The sequence below is a fragment of the Thalassophryne amazonica genome, chromosome 12 (genome assembly GCF_902500255.1).
Source record: "Thalassophryne amazonica chromosome 12, fThaAma1.1, whole genome shotgun sequence".
In the NCBI taxonomy this organism is placed as follows: domain Eukaryota; kingdom Metazoa; phylum Chordata; class Actinopteri; order Batrachoidiformes; family Batrachoididae; genus Thalassophryne; species Thalassophryne amazonica.
The window spans coordinates 97,831,190-97,852,831 of record NC_047114.1 but is presented as its reverse complement, the minus strand read 5'-3'; the positions used below and the strand labels follow the sequence as shown (position 1 = coordinate 97,852,831).

Below are 21,642 nucleotides of genomic sequence, written 5' to 3'. Positions count from 1 at the left end.
ATAAACTCCTTGCTAACAAAAGCAGCAAAGTCACTGGTTTGCACCACGGAGTCCAACAGAACACCCAGTCCGACCAAACATCCAGTCCATGCACCGTGTACACAGGACAGTGTAGGATCCAGAACTCATCCCTGATGAACATTTTTCACTCCAGAAAAACTCAGTCTGCCTCTGCTCTGTACAGTACTCACGTATCTGTGTATACGGATGTCTTAAAAAATTAGAATATCATGAAAAAGTTCAGTATTTATTTGTCTGTTATTTTCAACAGTGACAGTTTTGTAAACGCTGTCAGTCAAACGTCTGCATGCACTTTCCCCATTCATTTGAATGTACTCTTGACTCACTACATATAAACTAAAATGTTTCATATATTTATATATTTTGCTAACAGTCTTCGGCTATAAAAAAATAGACCACATATCTCAAATTATTAGAATATTTCACTTCAAGTTTAAGTAATCACAATTTCTGTAGTATAAATACCACAAATCTGTCAGTCTGGTTCAGTACATACTACAACCACAATCACTGGGAACACTGCTGACTTGACAGTTGTCCAGAAGACGCTCACTGAGAGGGTAAGACACAGAAAGTCACTGTTGAGAGGGCCAGCTGTTGAGAGTGTTGGATCAAAACATTTTCATGGACAATTGACTGGAAGGGAGAAGTGTGGTCAGAAAAGTTGCACAAACAACAGGGATGACCACAGCATTGAGAATATTGTGAAACAAAACCGGTTCAAAAACTTGAGGGAGCTTCCCAAAGAGTGGACTGAGGCTGGAGTCAGTGCATCAAGGCCCACCACACACAGACATGTCCAGGAAATGGACTATGAGTCACATTCCTAGTCTCTAGCCACTCCTGAACCAGTCAGAAGAGTCATACTTGGACAAAGGTGCAAATGAACTGAGCCACTGCTCATTTTATTTGAAAATCAAGGTCCCAGAGTTTTGAGGAAGAGCAGAGAGACACAAAATTCAAGTTGCTTGAAGTCCAGTGTGAAGTTTCCACAGTCAGTGATGGTTTGGCACCATGTCATCTGCCAGTGTTGGTCTACTGTGTTTTATGAACTACAAAGTCTACCAGGAGGTTTTAGCCCACTTCATGATTACCTCTGCTGACAAGCTTTATGGAGATGCTGATTTCCTTTACCAGCAAGACGTGGCCCCTGCCCACAGTGCCAAAACGACTAGCAGCTGGTTTGCTGACCATGGTATTAGTGGACTTGATTGGCCCCAAAGAGAGTTCCTCATAGGTTCTCTGTGGTATATTGTCAGAAGGTGATTCTCTGCTTTTGTTGCATTGCGGAAGCTGCACCTGCACTGCACAGCATCTCCTCCAGTTTTTGAGAGGAGTGGCTAAAACAAAGCAGTAATGGCAGAAAGACTACATCACCGGTTCAAAAATGACTGGAGTAAAAGTAGAAACACAGGTTTACATGTTGAACATGACAAGTACTCGATAACAACGGCCAACAGCCGTATTCCACACCCGCGATTAATATATATATATATATAAATATATATACAAGGGCTGTCAATAAAGTAACGGTCCTTTTTATTTTTTTCAAAAACTATATGGATTTCATTCATATGTTTTTACGTCAGACATGCTTGAACCCTCGTGCGCATGCGTGAGTTTTTCCACGCCTGTCGGTGTCGTCTTTCATTAAAAAAATCTCCTTTAACAGTGGAATATCCGGATAAAATGCTGAAACCGACTTCTTCTGAAACTTCTCTGTTCTCTCACGACGTCCTGGATCAATAGAGCCTGAAATGTGGAGGTTTTCAGCTTGAACAGGCTGACGACGGCGGCTGAGAGCGCTGAGCGACGTCTCGCACCGTGGGAAGTCCTTAAAACGACAGAATCGCCTCAAAATCTCTCATCAGCCGTTAAAATTTTCACTGAAAACCAGCTTAATTTTTCGAACCGTGTCCACTTCGATGTGTCTCACAGGTTTAGAAAAAATTTTGTTCAAACAACGCGCCAGTCTCTCAGCAACTTCTCAGACAAAGGAATTCCGGCGAGGGGCTGGACGACTCCTCCCACAAGGAGTGCTCACAGGCGAATGACGTCACCGACAGGCGTGGAAAAACTCACGCATGCGCACGAGGGTTCAAGCATGTCTGACGTAAAAACATATGAATGAAATCCATATAGTTTTTGAAAAAAATAAAAAGGACCGTTGCTTTATTGACAGACCTCGTATATACGGAACTTTCATACAAATTAAGATTTGTAAAATTGATTTGACATTTCTGTATCAATTCATAATTGTCTACATCATGATGCATCTGAGAGTTGATTTCCATCTGCATAACTTAAAGTATCGAATGAGGCAGATCCATGGAGGTACCACTCAAAACAAATAATAAATGTTTTACATTCATACAGTGGGGAAGAGTATCTTCAATGAAGCGACTGTCCCATCTTTCAACTCGTGCACATTCTCTTACCGTCAGACAAATGCAAAACATAATTTGTATCGTATTAAACTTTTTCGGCTGGGTTTTGAGTGGCAGCAGGCACCTTGCCCGGTGACTTGGATATGAAAAATTACCCCAACAAAAATCTGCATGTTTCAGAAAGTGGAGTAAGTTGAGGTATGCAATATCACAGGGACGTCTCAGACGTTGCTGGTTGTGTTTAGTTCCATCGTACTTGCTGTTGCACGTCTGGTCTCTGTGGTCCTCAAAGTGCTCAAACCTCCAGTCGTCAGCAGCTACATATGACGAGGTCATCTTGAGGAGTTTCCACATCTTCAGCAATGATAAGGACCCTTCCCTGGTCCTCGATAGGTCAACCGTCGCTCGGCCGCAGGGTTTGCTAACCATGTTCTGAACTGTCAAAGTGTTTTGTAAAAAAATAAAAACGCCTTTGCTTTCCTGTTTGTGAGGATCAGAACGTCCAAAGACACAATCCTTCTTTCTACAATACAGCCTGTCTCCACACTCAGGAGTGAGTCTATGTCCGTATACAGTCTCAATAAGGTTAATAAATTGTGTATCATGAGTCTGTCCCCATCTCCCTTATGATGTGTATCTTGATCCATGAGCTAAGATGTGATTCTTCATTGTGGGACTACTGGATTCGGTGCAGTAGCCTTCTGTGTTCACTGCAGTCTCTCACTTTCCAGTTCCAGGAACTTGCCCTTACGAAGCATCAAAGAAGTCCACCTTGTGGTTGGAGAAGTGTATTATCTTGGCGTGTTTGTCTTGATGTCTTTGATGTCCTTGCTCGTTGGCGCTAGCTTCAGCACATTGATCGTGGTCGGCACAGGTTTCACCGTGTCATCTCGCAAAGTCAGCATTCAAATTTTTTTGTGTGACCACAGTTGTAAAAGGAGACTCTGTCCTCCTTCCCAAAGCTGAATCTCTTCCACACGTTTGGTGTCGTGTAAACCTTGTGGGCATTGTGGGACACATTGCTTCTGTGGTGTGAGAGTCTCACACTGAGCTTTGAACCTCTTGGAGCATGAAGATGCTGTGTGGAAGTAGCAGCTTCACTCCACCAGGTCATTCACTTTAAAAATAGTCAGTCCACCGGACCATCACATCCATCTTTAAAATTGACTTAGCTACTTGGTGATTTCGTGACACTCCACCCACCCTACAAACTGACTATGTGCTGTGATCTATCCAGATCTCTGAAGGTGCTGCTGAGTGGAGAGATGCTGAATCTTTATGTTCCTTCAGGTATGAGTGCATGAAGACTTTGGACACAAGTGGAACGTGTAATTGGAGACCATCGCCATGGAGGAGACAAGTCGTGAAGCTGTTGCCACAGCGGTGCAGCGTGTAGCAGGGATGCTGCAGCGCTCAGACCAGCTGGACAAAGTGGAACAGTACAGAAGAAGAGAGGCTCGTAAGAAGGCATCAGTGGAAGCCCGGCTGAAGGTGAGCTGTCACTCAGTTATACCAGGTTTTTTTTTTTTTTTTTTTTTAAGTGTCAGGTGTGAAGGGACTTAATGTTTGTAGACCATCAGGTGTCACATTCACACATTTGCCCATGTAGTCACACAGACACTCTGTCACACGCAGATGCTCGCTCACATGCTCGCTCAGTCCCACACTCGCTCACGCGCTCTCTGTCACACACGGACGCTCAGTCCCGCGCTCGCTCAGGCGCTCTCTGTCACAAGGACACTGAACAGAGAGAATCAACAAATTGAAGGTGAAACTGTAACTTCCAAAGGTTTCGGGTTTCCTTGATTTCGTTGTGACTTTGAGTTTGTATTTTCACATTGTGCGCGAGTAAACACAAGATTTTATTTATTTATTTTTATTTAATGTTTGACTGGCAGCTGGAGACATTAGTTTGTGAAAACGAGGAGCGCACATTGTGGTGAGTTAACGGTCCGTCTCGTGGTGTTTGGACCGCTGTTTAGGCAGCAATCCAGTCCCAGCTGGATGGCGTCCGCACTGGACTGACCCAGCTGCACAGTGCTCTGCTGGACGTCAAGGACATCCAGAACTCGCTGGCCGACGTCAGTAAAGACTGGAGACAGAGCATCAACACCATTGAGAACCTGAAGGATGTGAAGGATGCTGTGGTCCAGCACAGCCAGCTGGCGTCTGCTGTGGAAAACCTGAAAAACATTTTCTCAGGTGAGGACTCGCCCTGTCCACGTACGTGCCAGAAGCACAGTCAGGTCTCAGGCCTCGGTAACCGCGCTGTGTTTGTGTCTAGTCCCAGAGATCGTGAAAGAGACTCGGCAGCTGATTGAGCAGGCCGACCTCCTGCAGGCCCACAGGAAGCTGATGGAGCTGGAGTGTTCGCGGGACGACCTTATGTACGAGCAGTATCGTATGGACAGCAGGAACACCAGCGACATGCACCTGATCTCCATCTACTTCCAAGATGTAAGTTCATGCATGACATCATCTTCAGCAGTTCATCAGTCTTAGAAGACAGAGAAGCAGGTTTATAGGCTCCCAGTGATGGACCTGAAAAAACCTTTTTATTTGTTTTTGTGAGGGTTTGACAGCTGAGTTAGTCACAGACCTAAAAAGATGACCACTGAGATCTGTGGAATTCTCATTGCCTTGATGCATGGGTGCCAATCAACCTGCAGGGCAGCCATCTTTCCACTCCCATCCATCCATCCATTTTCTTCCGCTTTATCCGGAGTCGGGTCGCGGGGGCAGCAGCTCAAGCAAAGCCGCCCAGACCTCCCGATCCACACTTTCCACTCCCATTGTGCCTGGATGTTGATTGTTGATTGTGCACTCTGTTTCTTCTGTGCATGTAATAGATGTTGAATCTTAAAAATGTGTTGCTTAACAGGACTCTCCCCATGTGAAACTCTCTCCTCTCTTAGTGAAACTCTGTTGTACCTGCATTAATGGGAAATGTCCACCAGGTGGAGATATTTCTAGATTTTATATTTATTTATTTATATTCGTTCATTCATTATATACATTCATTTGTTCACATGAGACAAAGTGAGAGGAAACACACGGGGATATGGTGCCTCAGGTTTCATTTTCTCTAGAATCGGTCAATCAGAAAATGCTTCTGCAGTCCCAGGAACATCACTGAAATATGTTGATTTTGACCAAATTTCTTTCTAAATGGGTCTGCAACTTAATTTGTCACATCAGACAACATGGGGGCATGGAGCGGTTGTCCAGTATCGCCATTCAGTGGCCAGTCTGGAGTGGACAAGCCCTACTGTTGAATCAAGTCAGCTTTACAGTTGACTAGATAAACTTCATAACTTATCCAAGGACAGATACGTAGTTAATAGTATCCTAATCATTAAGTCGGGCCATGTGATTATATAGTCATCAAATTAATAAATCGTCTGCTGTGGTCGTGAGTGCATCACACTATGATGACACTGAGGTTTCCTCTTCCACAGAATGCTTGGACTTTATAGTGCTGCAGAAAACTGAACCAATCTTTCAAATGATGATACAAGCAACAAACTCAGCACAGATACTCCTTGAGCATTAGACCACTTGAAGTTTCAGAATGGTGGCCATTTTCCAAGATGGCCACCATTCGGACATATAAACGGGGTGTTTTACCACAGAATCTCACCGCTTTGACCAATTTGATCTTGGTGTATAAAAGTAGGTTTTTGACTATGGGAAATCAAACCAATTTTATTTATATAGCGCCAAAAAGCCTGAAAGCTGAAGGCTCTGCCTCCCATTCTACTCTTAAAAACCCTAGGAACTACAAGTAAGCCTGCAGTCTGAGAGCGAAGCGCTCTATTGGGATGATATGGTACTAAGAGGTCCCTAAGATAAGATGGGACCTGATTATTCAAAACCTTATAAGTAAGAAGAAGAATTTTAAATTCTATTCTAGAATTAACAGGAAGCCAATGAAGAGAGGCCAATATGGGAGAAATATGCTCTCTCCTTCTAGTCCCCGTCAGTACTCTAGCTGCAGCATTTTGAATTAACTGAAGGCTTTTCAGGGAACTTTTAGGACAACCTGATAATAATGAATTACAATAGTCCAACCTAGAGGAAATAAATGCATGAATTAGTTTTTCAGCATCACTCTGAGACAAGACCTTTCTAATTTTAGAGATATTGCGCAAATGCAAAAAAGCAGTCCTACATATTTGTTTAATATGCGCATTGAATGACATATCCTGATCAAAAATGACTCCAAGATTTCTCATAGTATTACTAGAGGTCAGGGTAATGCCATCCAGAGTAAGGATCTGGTTAGACACCATGTTTCTAAAATTTGTGGGGCCAAGTACAATAACTTCAGTTTTATCTGAGTTTAAAAGCAGGAAATTAGAGGTCATCCATGTCTTTGTCTGTAAGACAATCCTTTAGTTTAGCTAATTGGTGTGTGTCCTCTGGCTTCATGGATAGATAAAGCTGGGTATCATCTGCATAACAATGAAAATTTAAGCAATGCTGTCTGATAATACTGCCTAAGGGAAGCATGTATAAAGTGAATAAAATTGGTCCTAGCACAGAACCTTGTGGAACTCCATAATTAACTTTAGTCTGTGAAGAAGATTCCCCATTTACATGAACAAATTGTAATCTATTAGATAAATGTGATTCAAACCACCGCAGCTCAGTGCCTTTAATACCTATGGCATGCTCTAATCTCTGTAATAAAATTTTATGGTCAACAGTATCAAAAGCAGCACTGAGGTCTAACAGAACAAGCACAGAGATGAATCCACTGTCTGAGGCCATAAGAAGATCATTTGTAACCTTCACTAATGCTGTTTCTGTACTATGATGAATTCTAAACCCTGACTGTTAAATAGACCATTCCTCTGCAGATGATCAGTTAGCTGTTTTACAACTACCCTTTCAAGAATTTTTGAGAGAAAAGGAAGGTTGGAGATTGGCCTACAATTAGCTAAGATAGCTGGGTCAAGTGATGGCTTTTTAAGTAATGGTTTAATTACTGCCACCTTAAAAGCCTGTGGTACATAGCCAACTAATAAAGATAGATTGATCATATTTAAGATCGAAGCATTAATTAATGGTAGGGCTTCCTTGAGCAGCCTGGTAGAAATGGGGTCTAATAGACATGTTGATGGTTTGGAGGAAGTAACTAATGAAACTGACAGAACAATCGGAGAGAAAGAGTCTAACCAAATACCGGCATCACTGAAAGCAGCCAAAGAGAACGATATGTCTTTGGGATGGTTATGAGTAATTCTTTTCTCTAATAGTTAAAATTTTATTAACAAAGAAAGTCATGAAGTCATTACTAGTTAAAGTTAAAGGAATACTCGGCTCAATAGAGCGCTGACTCTTTGTCAGCCTGGCTACAGTGCTGAAAAGAAACCTGGGGTTCTTATTTTCTTCAATTAGTGATGACTAGTAAGATGTCCTAGCTTTACGGAGGGCTTTTATATAGAGCAACAGACTCTTTTTCCAGGCTAAGTGAAGATCTTATAAATTAGTGAGACACCATTTCCTCTCCAACTCATATCCTTAAACCTAGTTACAGCGCTTTCTGAAAGACTTCTACTGTAATGAAACTTATTCCCCACTGCTGGGTAGTCTATCAGAGTAAATGTAAATGTTATTAAGAAATGATCAGACAGAAGGGAGTTTTCAGGGAATACTGTTAAGTCTTCAATTTCCATACCATAAGTCAGAACAAGATCTAAAGTATGATTAAAGTGGTGGGTGGACTCATTTACATTTTGAGCAAAGCCAGTTGAGTCTAACAATAGATTAAATGCAGTGTTGAGGCTGTCATTCTCAGCATCTGTGTGGATGTTAAAATCGGCCATTATCTGAGCTGAGATTATTTTACTTATTAACTACACACCTGTATAAAGCAAATGGTGACTGGTTTCTAAACACAATTATGAGTTTTTGGAGCGAGTAGCAGCCCTACTTGCAGCAGCGGAGAGCGGAGCTTTTTCCTTTTCTTTTTTTACGTGCGCCCGCAAGTGAATCGTCTGTAGAGAATATTTTATTAATTAACTACACAGATGTATAATAAAACAAATGGTGACTGGTTTCTAAACACAATTATGACAGAGTTTTTTGGGGGATGAGCCAGCTGCAGCAAGCAGCGGAGTTTTTTTTTTTTTTTTTTTAATTGTTTACATGTGCGCGCGCGAACGGGACAGTTGATCCTCAAACTGGGTCCCGCAGAGGTGAAAGGACCGCTGAAAGCGGCCATCACCCAGACACAGCTCCTGCAGCAAATAATGATACTCTGTATTGGGAGCTTTTCACAACAACTCGCTCCATGTGATCAAGGTCCGTCATGTTAGCTTGACTGACAACCGGAGCCGGCGAGCGGAATGGAAGCTCCTCCTATTTAATGATGCACCGGGGCGAATTTTCGCAGCGAAAGTCCACCCAAGCAGAGTGACACACCGGGTGAAGGAGGCGCGTCCGTCGCCTGGCGACCCACGCAAATTTGTAGCGTCTGATCGCGCCCGGTGTGAACGCGGCATAAGACTACAACACTGCTTCCTGGTCCCAACCCTGGATAGTCACGGTTTGGAGGATTTAAGTAAATTGGCCAGATTTCTAGAAATGAGAGCTGCTCCATCCAAAGTGGGATGGATACCGTCTCTCCTAACAAGACCAGGTTTTCCCCAGAAGCTTTGCCAATTATCTATGAAGCCCACCTCATTTTTTGCACACCACTCAGACAGCCAGCAATTCAAGGAGAACATGCGGCTAAACATGTCACTCCCGGTCCAATTGGGGAGGGGCCCAGAGAAAACTACAGAGTCCGACATTGTTTTTGCAAAGTTACACACCGATTCAATATTAATTTTAGTGACCTCCGATTGGCGTAACCGGGTGTCATTACTGCCGATGTGAATTACAATATTACCAAATTTACGCTTAGCCTTAGCCGGCAGTTTCAAATTTCCTTCAATGTCGCTTGCTCTGGCCCCCGGAAGACAATTGACTATTGTTGCTGGTGTTGCTAACTTCACATTTCTCAAAACAGAGTCGCCAATAACCAGAGTTTGTTCCTCGGTTCGTGTCTCGCCGAGTGGGGAAAAACGGTTAGAGATGTGAACGGGTTGGCGGTGTACACGGGGCTTCTGTTTAGGACTACGCTTCCTCCTCACAGTCACCCAGTCGGCCTGCTTTCCCGGCTGCTCTGGATCTGCCAGAGGGAAACTAACGGCGGCTAAGCTACCTTGGTCCGCAGCGACTACAGGGGCCTGGCTAGCTGTAGGATTTTCCAAGGTGCGGAGCCGAGTCTCCAATTCGCCCAGCCTGGCCTCCAAAGCTACGAATAAGCTACACTTATTACAAGTACCATTACTGCTAAAGGAGGCCGAGGAATAACTAAACATTTCACACCCAGAGCAGAAAAGTGCGGGAGAGACAGGAGAAGCCGCTATGCTAAACCGGCTAAGACCTAGTGGATTCCTAAAAACACACAAAGTGAATAATGTGTAAATAATTTAGAGGTGATTCAGCAGAGGGAGTGCTTTAGTTAAGGCACGTGAAGATTACACTGTGAAACAAATCGTTATCTAGTTAACTAGATCAGTCTAACTGCGCAGATTAAACAACTAACAGATACAGCAAAACACCGCTGTGCTCCAGAACAGAAAGTGATACAATACCGCAGTGAGAGCCAACCACCAGTAGAGGCAGTGAAAACCAAAAGAGAGCCAAAAATTCAACCTTCTAAGGCACTTCCCTCTACCATTTCTAGCAAAGAATGGCAAAAATAAAGATAGATTATGATATAGGATATGAAACATTTTATTTTGTCATTATTTGTATGTTAAGTTATTAGTACATTTTTGGAGGATGACACTCCAAACACGGTGCTTACTAATGCACATCTGATCCCAAACATTGACACGAGTCATCACTGACCCCAGCAGGTACCTGATTTCATTTCATTTCAATCAATCCAGAGGCCTATTTGTCATCCAGATGAATTTGAACTTGACCAAAGCTTCAGAGTCCCAGATTTGGATTCTAATTGGTCAGAATGGATATTTTCAATCATCCATATTGGGCAAGTCTGTACATATTTATTGCAAAAAATAATGCCTAGATTAGATAGAACTTTATTACACTTTATTAAAGTGTTTGGGAACATTGTATTCTGTTTTTATTTGCATTTCACACAACATCCCAACTTCATTGGAGTTGGGGTTGTACATGGAAAGTGGGTATGGTGGTCTTGAACTGGGAACCTTCTGCTCTGAAGACGAGCACGCTACGCACTTGCTCTCCAAACTGCAGAGATTTGTACAACTGCAAACAGAACCAGCATACAAACCCATCCAGTAACTTACTATCTGTGAAAATGGAGGCACTGTTTGTAATCATGGCTGTCATTTCTAAATGGTTGATATTTTCTTAACTCCAATTCAGACACGTACCAATTGCTTCATTTGGAATGTGTTGTGGTGTACATCCTTGTCCAGCGCTTGTAATCTAACAGCTCTTCTAATATGTACAGTTAAAAGAAAATCCTGAGTCCTGTTTTTGAATTGGTTCCTTTTCTCTCAGGTCCAGGCTCTGTCAGATGAGCTGGCCAAGCAGTTATGGATGGTGCTCCAGAGATCCATGGTCACAGTTCGTCAAGACCCAACCATGTTGGTGTCTGTGGTTCGTATTATTGAGCGTGAAGAGAAGATTGATCGGCGTATGGTGGACCGCAGGAGGCAGACTGGATTCATCCCTCCAGGGCGACCTAAACAGTGGAAGGAAAAGATGTTCAAGGTAAGATGAGTTTGGTGTGTCAAATCGTGTTTAATCGGATGAAGAATTAAAACGTTCATGTGTTATGATCTAAATACCACAACCTAGATGTCATCACTGAAGGACAAACAGCTCATTGTCACTCCAGAAGCTGGTTCCGTATGACTCAGAGGACCTGGAGCTTTGTTGTATTTGTATCTTCCAAAGGCTAGAACAAGACAGTTAGCAAACGTCCACCTTTGGCATGTTAACGTGAGCCCTGCTTGTTGACTGCTTTGGTCTGATTGTCTGGCAGGTGTTGGAGGGTACAGTCAGCACCCGTATAGAGGGCACACAGGCCATGACGCGGGAGGCGGATAAGATGTGGCTCGTTCGCCTCCTGGAAATAACTCGGAAGTATGTTTTGGAGGACCTCACTGTTGTCAAGAACCTCATGGTCCAGTGTTTCCCTCCACACTATGACACCTTCAACAGGTGAGTGGGCACTCTGACATTTGATGATGTCTTTAATACACAGAATCCACAGGAAAATTCTGAGAATGGAAGTGGGTGAAAGTGACACCTTAGTGACATGAACACAGGGGTCTGTCTTAGGCCCCCTGCTTTTCTCCCTTTATATAGCACCCCTTGGGCACATATTGCGGCATTTTGGGATTACCTTTCACTGCTAAGCAGATGATACTCAGTTATACATGCCGATAACTGCTGGTAATCTCGTTCACATAAAATCCTTAGAAGATTGCCTTGCAGCAGTGAGAAGCTGAATGTCTAGAAGCTTCCTACTTTTAAATTCTGATAAGACTGAAATGATGGTTCTTGGTCCAGCGAGACTTCTTCTTTGTCTTTCGGCTGTTCCCGTTAGGGGTCGCCACAGCAGATCAATCGTTTCCATCTCACCCTGTCCTCAGTATCTTCCTCTGTCACACCAACCACCTGCATGTCCTCTCTCAGCACATCCGTGAACCTCCTTTTTGATCTCCCTCTTCTCCTCCTGCCTGGTGACTCCATCCTCAGCATCCTTCTCCCTATATACCCAGGGTCCCTCCTCTGCACATGTCCAAACCATCTCAATCTCACCTCTCTGACTTTGTCTCCAAACCGTCCCACCTGAGCTGTCCCTCTGATATGTTCATTCCTAATCTTGTCCATTCTTGTCACTCCCAAAGAGAATCTCAACATCTTCAGCTCTGCCACCTCCAGCTCTGCCTCCTGTCTTTTTGTTAGTGCCACTGTCTCTAAACCATACAACATAGCTGGTCTCACTACTGTTTTGTAAACTTTCCCCTTCACTCTTGCTGATATTCTTCGGTCACAAATCACTCCTGCCACCTTTCTCCACCCACTCCACCCTGCCTGCACTCTCTTCTTCACCTCTCTACCACACTCTCCATTACTTTGAACAGTTGACCCCAAATATTTAAACTCATCTACTTTCACCACTTCTACTCCTTGTAACTGCACTATTCCACTGGGCTCCCTCCCATTCACACACATGTACTCAGTCTTGCTTCTACTGACTTTCATTCCCCTTCTCTCCAAAGCATATCTCCACTTCTCCAGACTAGACTCAACTTGCTCTCTACTCTCACTACAGATCACAATGTCATCTGCAAACATCATAGTCCATGGGGACTCCTGTCTGATCTCATCCGTCAACCTGTCCATCACCACTGCAAACAAGAAAGGACTCAGAGCTGATCCTTGGTGTAATCCCACCTCCACCTTGAATGAGTCTGTCATTCCGACTGCGCATCTCACCGCTGTCACACTATTCTTGTACATGTCCTGTACTACCCTAACATACTTCTCTGCCACTCCAGACTTCCTCATACAATGCCACAACTCTTCTCTTGGCACCCTATCATAGGCTTTTTCTAAGTCCACAAACACACAATGTAACTCTTTCTGTCCTTCTCTGTACTTCTCCAACAGTATTCTCAGCCCAAACATTGCATCTGTAGTGCTCTTTCTCGGCATGAAACCATATTGCTGCTCACAGATCTTCACCTGTTTTCTAAGCCTAGCTTCTACTGCTCTTTCCCATAACTTCATGCTGTGGCTGATCAGCTTTATGCCTCTGTAGTTACTGCAGCTCTGCACATCACCCTTGTTCTTGAAAATAGGAACCAGCACACTTCGTCTCCACTCCTCAGGCATCCTCTCACTTTCCAACATTTTATTAAACAATCTGGTTAGAAACTGTACTGCCATCTCTCCTAGACATTTCCGTGCCTCCATTGGAATGTCATCTGGACCAACTGCCTTTCCACTCTTCATCCTCTTCATAGCAGCCCTCACTTCTTCCTTGCTAATCTCTTTTACTTCCTCATTTACTCTCACCACATCATCCAGCCTTTTCTCTCGCTCATTTTCTTTATTCATCAACTCTTCGAAATATTCCCTCCACCTTCTCAGCACACACTCCTCACTTGTCAGCACATTACCATGTGCATCTTTTACCACCCTAACCTGCTGCACATCCTTTCCAGCTCTGTCCCTTTGTCTGGCCAATCCAGTCCTTTTCTCCTTCCTTACTATTCAACTTCTTGTACAGCTCGCAATATGCCTTTTCCTTTGCTTTTGCCAGTTCTCTTCTCGCCTTACGCCGCATCTCCTTGTACTCCTGTCTACTTTCTTCATCTCTCCGACTATCCCAAAACTTTTTCGCCAACCTCTTTCTCCTTATGCTTTCCTGGACCTCTTCATTCCACCACCAAGTCTCCTTGTCTTCCTTCCACTGTCCAGATGTCATACCCAGTACTGCCCTAGCTGTCTCCCTCACCACATCTGCAGTACTCTTCCAATTGTCCAAAATTGCTTCCCCTCCAACTAGTGCTTCTCTCACCTGCTCGCTAAATTTCACACAACAGTCTTCCTCCTTCAGCTTCCACCATCTGATCCTTTGTTGAGCTCTCACTCTCTTCTTCTTCTTTACCTCTAAAGTCATCCTACAAACAACCATCCTATGCTGTCTAGTGACACTCTCTCCTGCTACCACCTTACAGTCTGTGATTTCTTTTAGCTTGCATCTCCTATAAAGAATGTAGTCCACCTGTGTGCACCTTCCTCCACTCTTATATGTTACCCTGTGCTCCTCCCTTTTCTTAAAGTAGGTATTCACCACAGCCATTTCCATCCTTTTTACAAAATCAACTACCATCTGTCCTTCCCCATTCCTATCCTTGATACCATATCTACCCATTACTTCCTCATCACCTCTGTTCCCTTCACCAACATGCCCATTGAAGTCTGCTCCTATCACCACTCTTTCATGCTTGGGCACACTCTCCACCACCTCATCTAACATACTCCAGAAATCTTCTTTCTCCATCTCACAACCTACCTGTGGGGCATATGCACTGATGATATTCATCATCGCCCCTTCAATTTCCAACTTCACACTCATCACCCTGTCAGACACTCGCTTAACCTCCAACACACTTTTAACATACTCTTCCTTTAAAATGACCCCAACACCATTTCTCTTTCTGTCCTCACCATGGTACAACAACTTGTACCCACCGCTGATGCTCCTGCTCTTACTTCCCTTACACACACAATATGTCTACCTTTCTCCTCTCCATCATATCAGCCAGCTCTCTCCCTTTACCAGTCATACTACCAACATTCAAAGTCCCCACTCTCATTTCCACCCTTCTAGTTTTCTTCTTCTCCCGCTGTTCGTGGCAACGTTTTCCTCCTCTTCTTCGTCGTCGTCGTCTTCGCCCAGCAGTAGCCCAATTTCCACCGGCACCCTGTTGGGCAATAGCACCAGTGGCGGACGTTGTTAACCTGGGCCGCGACCGATCCGGTATGGGAATTCAATTCTGAGTCTGCATAGTTGGGTTGGCTTGTTTTACGCCGGATGCCCTTCCTGACGCAACCCTCCTCATTTATCCGGGCTTGGGACCGGCACTCAGAATGTACTTGCTGCACACCCCATGTGGCTGAGTTTGGTCCAGCGAGACATCGGCATCAATTTGACCACTTAAGGCTCAGCCTCGGCTCGTGTGTCATACATCACACTGACAAAGTGAGGAACCTTGGGCTAATTTTTGATCCTTCGTTGTCCTTTGGCTTCCACATTAGAAATATTACTAGGACTGCTTTCTTCCACCTGCAAAATATAGCGGAGATTCGTCCCATCCTGTCTATGGCTGATGCTGAGACCCTGATCCATGCATTTATATTTTTCTAGATTGGACTACTGCAATGTTCTGTTTTCTGGTTTACCGCAGTCTAGCATTAGGGGTCTCCAATTGGTTCAGAATGCTGCAGCCAGACGTTTGACATGAAGCAGAAAGTACAACCACATTACACCCATTTTGGCATCCTTTCACTGGCTTCCTGTCCCAGTGAGATCAGATTTTAAGGTTCTGCTACTAACCTATAAAATTATTCATGGACTGGCACCTCCCTACCTAGCTGACCTAATTAAACCTTACGTACCGGCCCGGGCTTTACATTCTCAGGGTGCAGGACTACTTTGTGTCGCTAAGGTGAATAAGAAGTCTGCGGGTCACAGAGCTTTCTCTTATCGTGCCCCTGTTCTGTGTAATGATCTCCCTGCGTCAATAAAACAATCAGATTCTGTGGAGATTTTCAAGTCCAGACTTAAGACACACTTATTTTCCCTTTCATATGGCTAGCGTACTGGTACAGTTTTGTTTTACGCTTTTTACTCTTTTAATTCATTTTATTAGTAATTGGAGCGGACCGCGGCCTCAACTTTACATAAATTCTGGGTCTTTTAGTGACGTGTAGGGCTAGTGGCTGGTGATCACCTTAGTATTTCTCTGTTTTTCTTGTTTAATGCTGACATATTATACTGTATTTTTTGTCTTTCTGATGCCTGATTCTGTTTTTTCTCTGTTTAAGGTGCAGCTCCATCCAGAAATGGGAGTTGTATTCGTGTTGGCGATCCTCCTGTCCTGTGCGCCAATAGCATTTCTTGTATATTCGTCTGTGAATTGTTCTGTGATTTATGTTTGTAGCATGGCCCAAGCAGAGGGTCAACCCATTGACTCTGGTCCGCTTGAGGTTTCTTCCTCAGAGGGCATTTTTCCTTACCACTGTTGCTCTGGGGGACAGTGGTATGTTTCAGGTCTAACCTTACCTGTGCTTTGAGGCAACTCTGTTGTGATTTGGCGCTATATAAATGAAAATTCTTTTCATTTATATAGCGCCAATATAAATGGCGCTATATAATTAATAGCGCCATTTAATAATTTATATTAATTATATGATTAATATAAACTTAATAATTTATATTAATTATAGATTTAATAATTTATATTAATTATATAATTAATATAGATTTAATAATTTATATTAATTATATAATTAATATAGATTTAATAATTTATATAAGAGAAATTTCTTTCTCTTTTTGGTCTGTATGCACCACTCTGCATTTAATCATTAGTGATTGATCTCTGCTCCCCTCCACAGCATGTCTTTTTCCTGGTTCTCTCCCTCAGCCCCAACCAGTCCCAGCAGAAGACTGCCCCTCCCTGAGCCTGGTTCTGTTGGAGGTTTCTTCCTGTTAAAAGGGAATTTTTCCTTCCCACTGTCGCCAAGTGCTTGCTCACAGGGGGCCGTTTTGACCGTTGGGGTTTTTACGTAATTATTGTATGGCCTTGCCTTACAATATAAAGCACCTTGGGGCAACTGTTTGTTGTGATTTGGCGCTATATAAATAAAATTGATTGATTGATTGATTGAAAAATTGTCTGAAGCATTAAAGGATATATGACGTCCAGTAATTTGGGTATGTTCTCCTGATTGTTCCTCAAAATCACATCCTGTCGTTTGCTTTAGTGTTGTCCAAGAGTCTGTCCCAGGGTTGGGTGGCTTTCAGGGGAGTCTTAATTTCTGGTGAATGCCACGACTTCCTACGCATGTGTATGCATGCGCAGCCAATAAAACTGTTAAATATTGTGTTACTACTGCAAGCAGTTAAACTGTCCGTCAGTAACATTTAGTACAGATTCAATAACGACAACTTCAGAATCCTGCAAACAAAATACCACCACAAGGACACCTTTGTCCTCAGACACACAACTTTTTACAGTTTATAACCACAAACAGTGAGCACACTAACAACCACGTGGCCACCGCTGAAGCGGCGCACAGCAGAGTCCGTCCATGAAGCTCTAAAAGTCGCTCTTGTATTCAGGGATGTGACCTTCCCACGGAATTGTGGATTTCTGTGGTTTAGGATCACAGTTGATCCATACGGACTTTGGTGTGAGTTATATTATGAAAACTCACACATTAGTTATTATTAATAATGACAACTCTATATATTATTTGTAATAACAGTCTCTATTATTTATATAAATAGTAACTCTATATCGAGCTTGTCCATGAATCAACACACAAAAGAAGCACCAATAATAAAAGTACACAAGAATACAGCAAATCCTAAATTAAGGAGCTGATTTAAAAAATAAATTAATCAAATGGCCTTTTTGTTGTCATGTTTCCAACACTGTGGGTCACTAATCCATGTCCATCTGTTGTCCAGACTGCATCAAAAGTATGTCTTTCACATGTATTATTTTTGGAATTGTGACATCACTGTGCTAAAAAGTGTGTTCCACATACAGAAAAAACAAGTGTGACTCTTACTCCAGAAAAAACAGGAACTTTTGATCTGTTTTTTGTTGTTGTTGTTGTTGTTGGACAAGTGGCGGTGGTGCAATACTTCCTCAAAAAAAAAAAAAAAAAACCAAAAGTACACAAAGGACGTATTTCTTCTTCTGTGTATGTGGTCAGGTGAAGTCTGGTCCATAAGTATGTGGACAGTGTCAGTTTTTGTCGTTTTGCCTCTGTGCACCGCCACAGTGGAGTTGAAATGAAGTGAATGGAGTGTTGGTTTTCAATCAATCAATCAATTTTATTTATATAGCGCCAAATCACAACAAACAGTTGCCCCAAGGCGCTTTATATTGAAAGGCAAGGCCATACAATACTTACGTAAAAAACCCCAACGGTCAAAACGACCCCCTGTGAGCAAGCACTTGGCGACAGTGGGAAGGAAAAACTCCCTTTTAACAGGAAGAAACCTCCAGCAGAACCAGGCTCAGGGAGGGGCAGTCTTCTGCTGGGACTGGTTGGGGCTGAGGGGAGAGAACCAGGAAAAAGACATGCTGTGGAGGGGAGCAGAGATCAATCACTAATGATTAAATGCAGAGTGGTGCATACAGAGCAAAAAGAGAAAGAAACACTCAGTGCATCATGGGAACTCCCCAGCAGTCTAAGTCTATAGCAGCATAACTAAGGGATGGTTCAGGGTCACCTGATCCAGCCCTAACTATAAGCTTTAGCAAAAAGGAACGTTTTAAGCCTAATCTTAAAAGTAGAGAGGGTGTCTGTCTCCCTGATCTGAATTGGGAGCTGGTTCCACAGGAGAGGAGCCTGAAAGCTGAAGGCTCTGCCTCCCATTCTACTCTTACAAACCCTAGGAACTACAAGTAAGCCTGCAGTCTGAGAGCGAAGCGCTCTATTGGGGTGATATGGTACTATGAGGTCCCTAAGATAAGATGGGACCTGATTATTCAAAACCTTATAAGTAAGAAGAAGAATTTTAAATTCTATTCTAGAATTAACAGGAAGCCAATGAAGAGAGGCCAATATGGGTGAGATATGCTCTCTCCTTCTAGTCCCCATTATTACTCTAGTTGCAGCATTTTGAATTAACTGAAGGCTTTTCAGGGAACTTTTAGGACAACCTGATAATAATGAATATCAATAGTCCACCCTAGAGGAAATAAATGCATGAATTAGTTTTTCAGCATCACTCTGAGACAAGACCTTTCTAATTTTAGAGATATTGTGTAAATGCAAAAAAGCAGTCCTACATATTTGTTTAATATGCGCATTGAATGACATATCCTGATCAAAAATGACTCCAAGATTTCTCACAGTATTACTAGAGGTCAGGGTAATGCCATCCAGAGTGAGGATCTGGTTAGACACCATGTTTCTAAGATTCGTGGGGCCAAGTACAATAACTTCAGTTTTATCTGAGTTTAAAAGCAGGAAATTAGAGGTCATCCATGTCTTTATGTCTGTAAGACAATCCTGCAGTTTAGCTAATTGGTGTGTGTCCTCTGGCTTCATGGATAGATAAAGCTGGGTATCATCTGCGTAACAATGAAAATTTAAGCAATGCCGTCTAATAATACTGCCTAAGGGAAGCATGTATAAAGTGAATAAAATTGGTCCTAGCACAGAACCTTGTGGAACTCCATAATTAACCTTAGTCTGTGAAGACGATTCCCCATTTACATGAACAAATTGTAATCTATTAGATAAATATGATTCAAACCACCGCAGCGCAGTGCCGTTAATACCTATGGCATGCTCTAATCTCTGTAATAAACTTTTATGGTCAACAGTATCAAAAGCAGCACTGAGGTCTAACAGAACAAGCACAGAGATGAGTCCACTGTCTGAGGCCATAAGAAGATCATTTGTAACCTTCACTAATGCTGTTTCTGTACTATGATGAATTCTAAAACCTGACTGAAACTCTTCAAATAGACCATTCCTCTGCAGATGATCAGTTAGCTGTTTTACAACTACCCTTTCAAGAATTTTTGAGAGAAAAGGAAGGTTGGAGATTGGCCTATAATTAGCTAAGATAGCTGGGTCAAGTGATGGCTTTTTAAGTAATGGTTTAATTACTGCCACCTTAAAAGCCTGTGGTACATAGCCAACTAATAAAGATAGATTGATCATATTTAAGATCGAAGCATTAAATAATGGTAGGGCTTCCTTGAGCAGCCTGGTAGGAATGGGGTCTAATAGACATGTTGATGGTTTGGATGAAGTAACTAATGAAAATAACTCAGACAGAACAATTGGAGAGAAAGAGTCTAACCAAATACCGGCATCACTGAAAGCAGCCAAAGATAACGATACGTCTTTGGGTTGGTTATGAGTAATTTTTTCTCTAATAGTTAAAATTTTATTAGCAAAGAAAGTCATGAAGTCATTACTAGTTAAAGTTAAAGGAATACTTGGCTCAATAGAGCTCTGACTCTTTGTCAGCCTGGCTACAGTGCTGAAAAGAAACCTGGGGTTGTTCTTATTTTCTTCAATTAGTGATGAGTAGTAAGATGTCCTAGCTTTACGGAGGGCTTTTTTATAGAGCAACAGACTCTTTTTCCAGGCTAAGTGAAGATCTTCTAAATTAGTGAGACGCCATTTCCTCTCCAACTTACGGGTTATCTGCTTTAAGCTGCGAGTTTGTGAGTTATACCACAGAGTCAGGCACTTCTGATTTAAAGCTCTCTTTTTCAGAGGAGCTACAGCATCCAAAGTTGTCTTCAATGAGGATGTAAAACTATTGACGAGATACTCTGTCTCACTTACAGAGTTTAGGTAGCTACTCTGCACTGTGTTGGTATATGGCATTAGAGAACATAAAGAAGGAATCATATCCTTAAACCTAGTTGCAGTGCTTTCTGAAAGATTTCTAGTGTAATGAAACTTATTCCCCACTGCTGGGTAGTCCATCAGAGTAAATGTAAATGTTATTAAGAAATGATCAGACAGAAGGGAGTTTTCAGGGAATACTGTTAAGTCTTCAATTTCCATACCATAAGTCAGAACAAGATCTAAGATATGATTAAAGTGGTGGGTGGACTCATTTACATTTTGAGCAAAGCCAATTGAGTCTAATAATAGATTAAATGCAGTGTTGAGGCTGTCATTCTCAGCATCTGTGTGGATGTTAAAATTGCCCACTATAATTATCTTATCTGAGCTAAGCACTAAGTCAGACAAAAGGTCTGAAAATTCACAGAGAAACTCACAGTAACGACCAGGTGGACGATAGATAATAACAAATAAAACTGGTTTTTGGGACTTCCAATTTGGATGGACAAGACTAAGAGTCAAGCTTTCAAATGAATTAAAGCTCTGTCTGAGTTTTTGATTAATTAATAAGCTGGAATGGAAGATTGCTGCTAATCCTCCGCCTCGGCCCGTGCTACGAGCATTCTGGCAGTTAGTGTGACTCGGGGGTGTTGACTCATTTAAACTAAAATATTCATCCTGCTGTAACCAGGTTTCTGTAAGGCAGAATAAATCAATATGTTGATCAATTATATCATTTACTAACAGGGACTTAGAAGAGAGAGACCTAATGTTTAATAGATAGATAGATGTTAGTCTGTGGTGCAGTTGAAGGTGCTATATTATTTTTTCTTTTTGAATTTTTATGCTTAAATAGATTTTTGCTGGTTATTGGTGGTCTGGGAGCAGACACCGTCTCTGCGGGGATGGGGTAATGAGGGGATGGCAGGGGGAGAGAAGCTGCAGAGAGGTGTGTAAGACTACAACTCTGCTTCCTGGTCCCAACCCTGGATAGTCACGGTTTGGAGGATTTAAGAAAATTGGCCAGATTTCTAGAAATGAGAGCTGCTCCATCCAAAGTGGGATGGATGCCGTCTCTCCTAACAAGACCAGGTTTTCC

The 21,642-nt window shown here is 42.6% G+C and overlaps 1 protein-coding gene across 4 annotated transcripts in view; it reads left to right on the top strand.

Annotated features, from left to right (window-relative positions):
- The window catches only part of exoc3 (exocyst complex component 3), a 39,304-nt gene that overhangs the window by 929 nt on the left and 16,733 nt on the right, over positions 1–21,642 (top strand). Inside the window, exons 2-6 of one of the 4 annotated variants that reach the window (XM_034182834.1) lie at positions 3,699–3,899; positions 4,391–4,610; positions 4,693–4,865; positions 10,962–11,174; positions 11,449–11,627. In XM_034182834.1, coding sequence (XP_034038725.1) covers positions 3,756–3,899; positions 4,391–4,610; positions 4,693–4,865; positions 10,962–11,174; positions 11,449–11,627 — 929 coding nt within the window. In that variant the 5' untranslated portion in view covers positions 3,699–3,755. Of the gene's footprint in view, positions 1–3,645; positions 3,900–4,390; positions 4,611–4,692; positions 4,866–10,961; positions 11,175–11,448; positions 11,628–21,642 lie in introns of those variants that run through there. The other 3 variants (XM_034182835.1, XM_034182832.1, XM_034182836.1) reach the window with 3 other exon arrangements.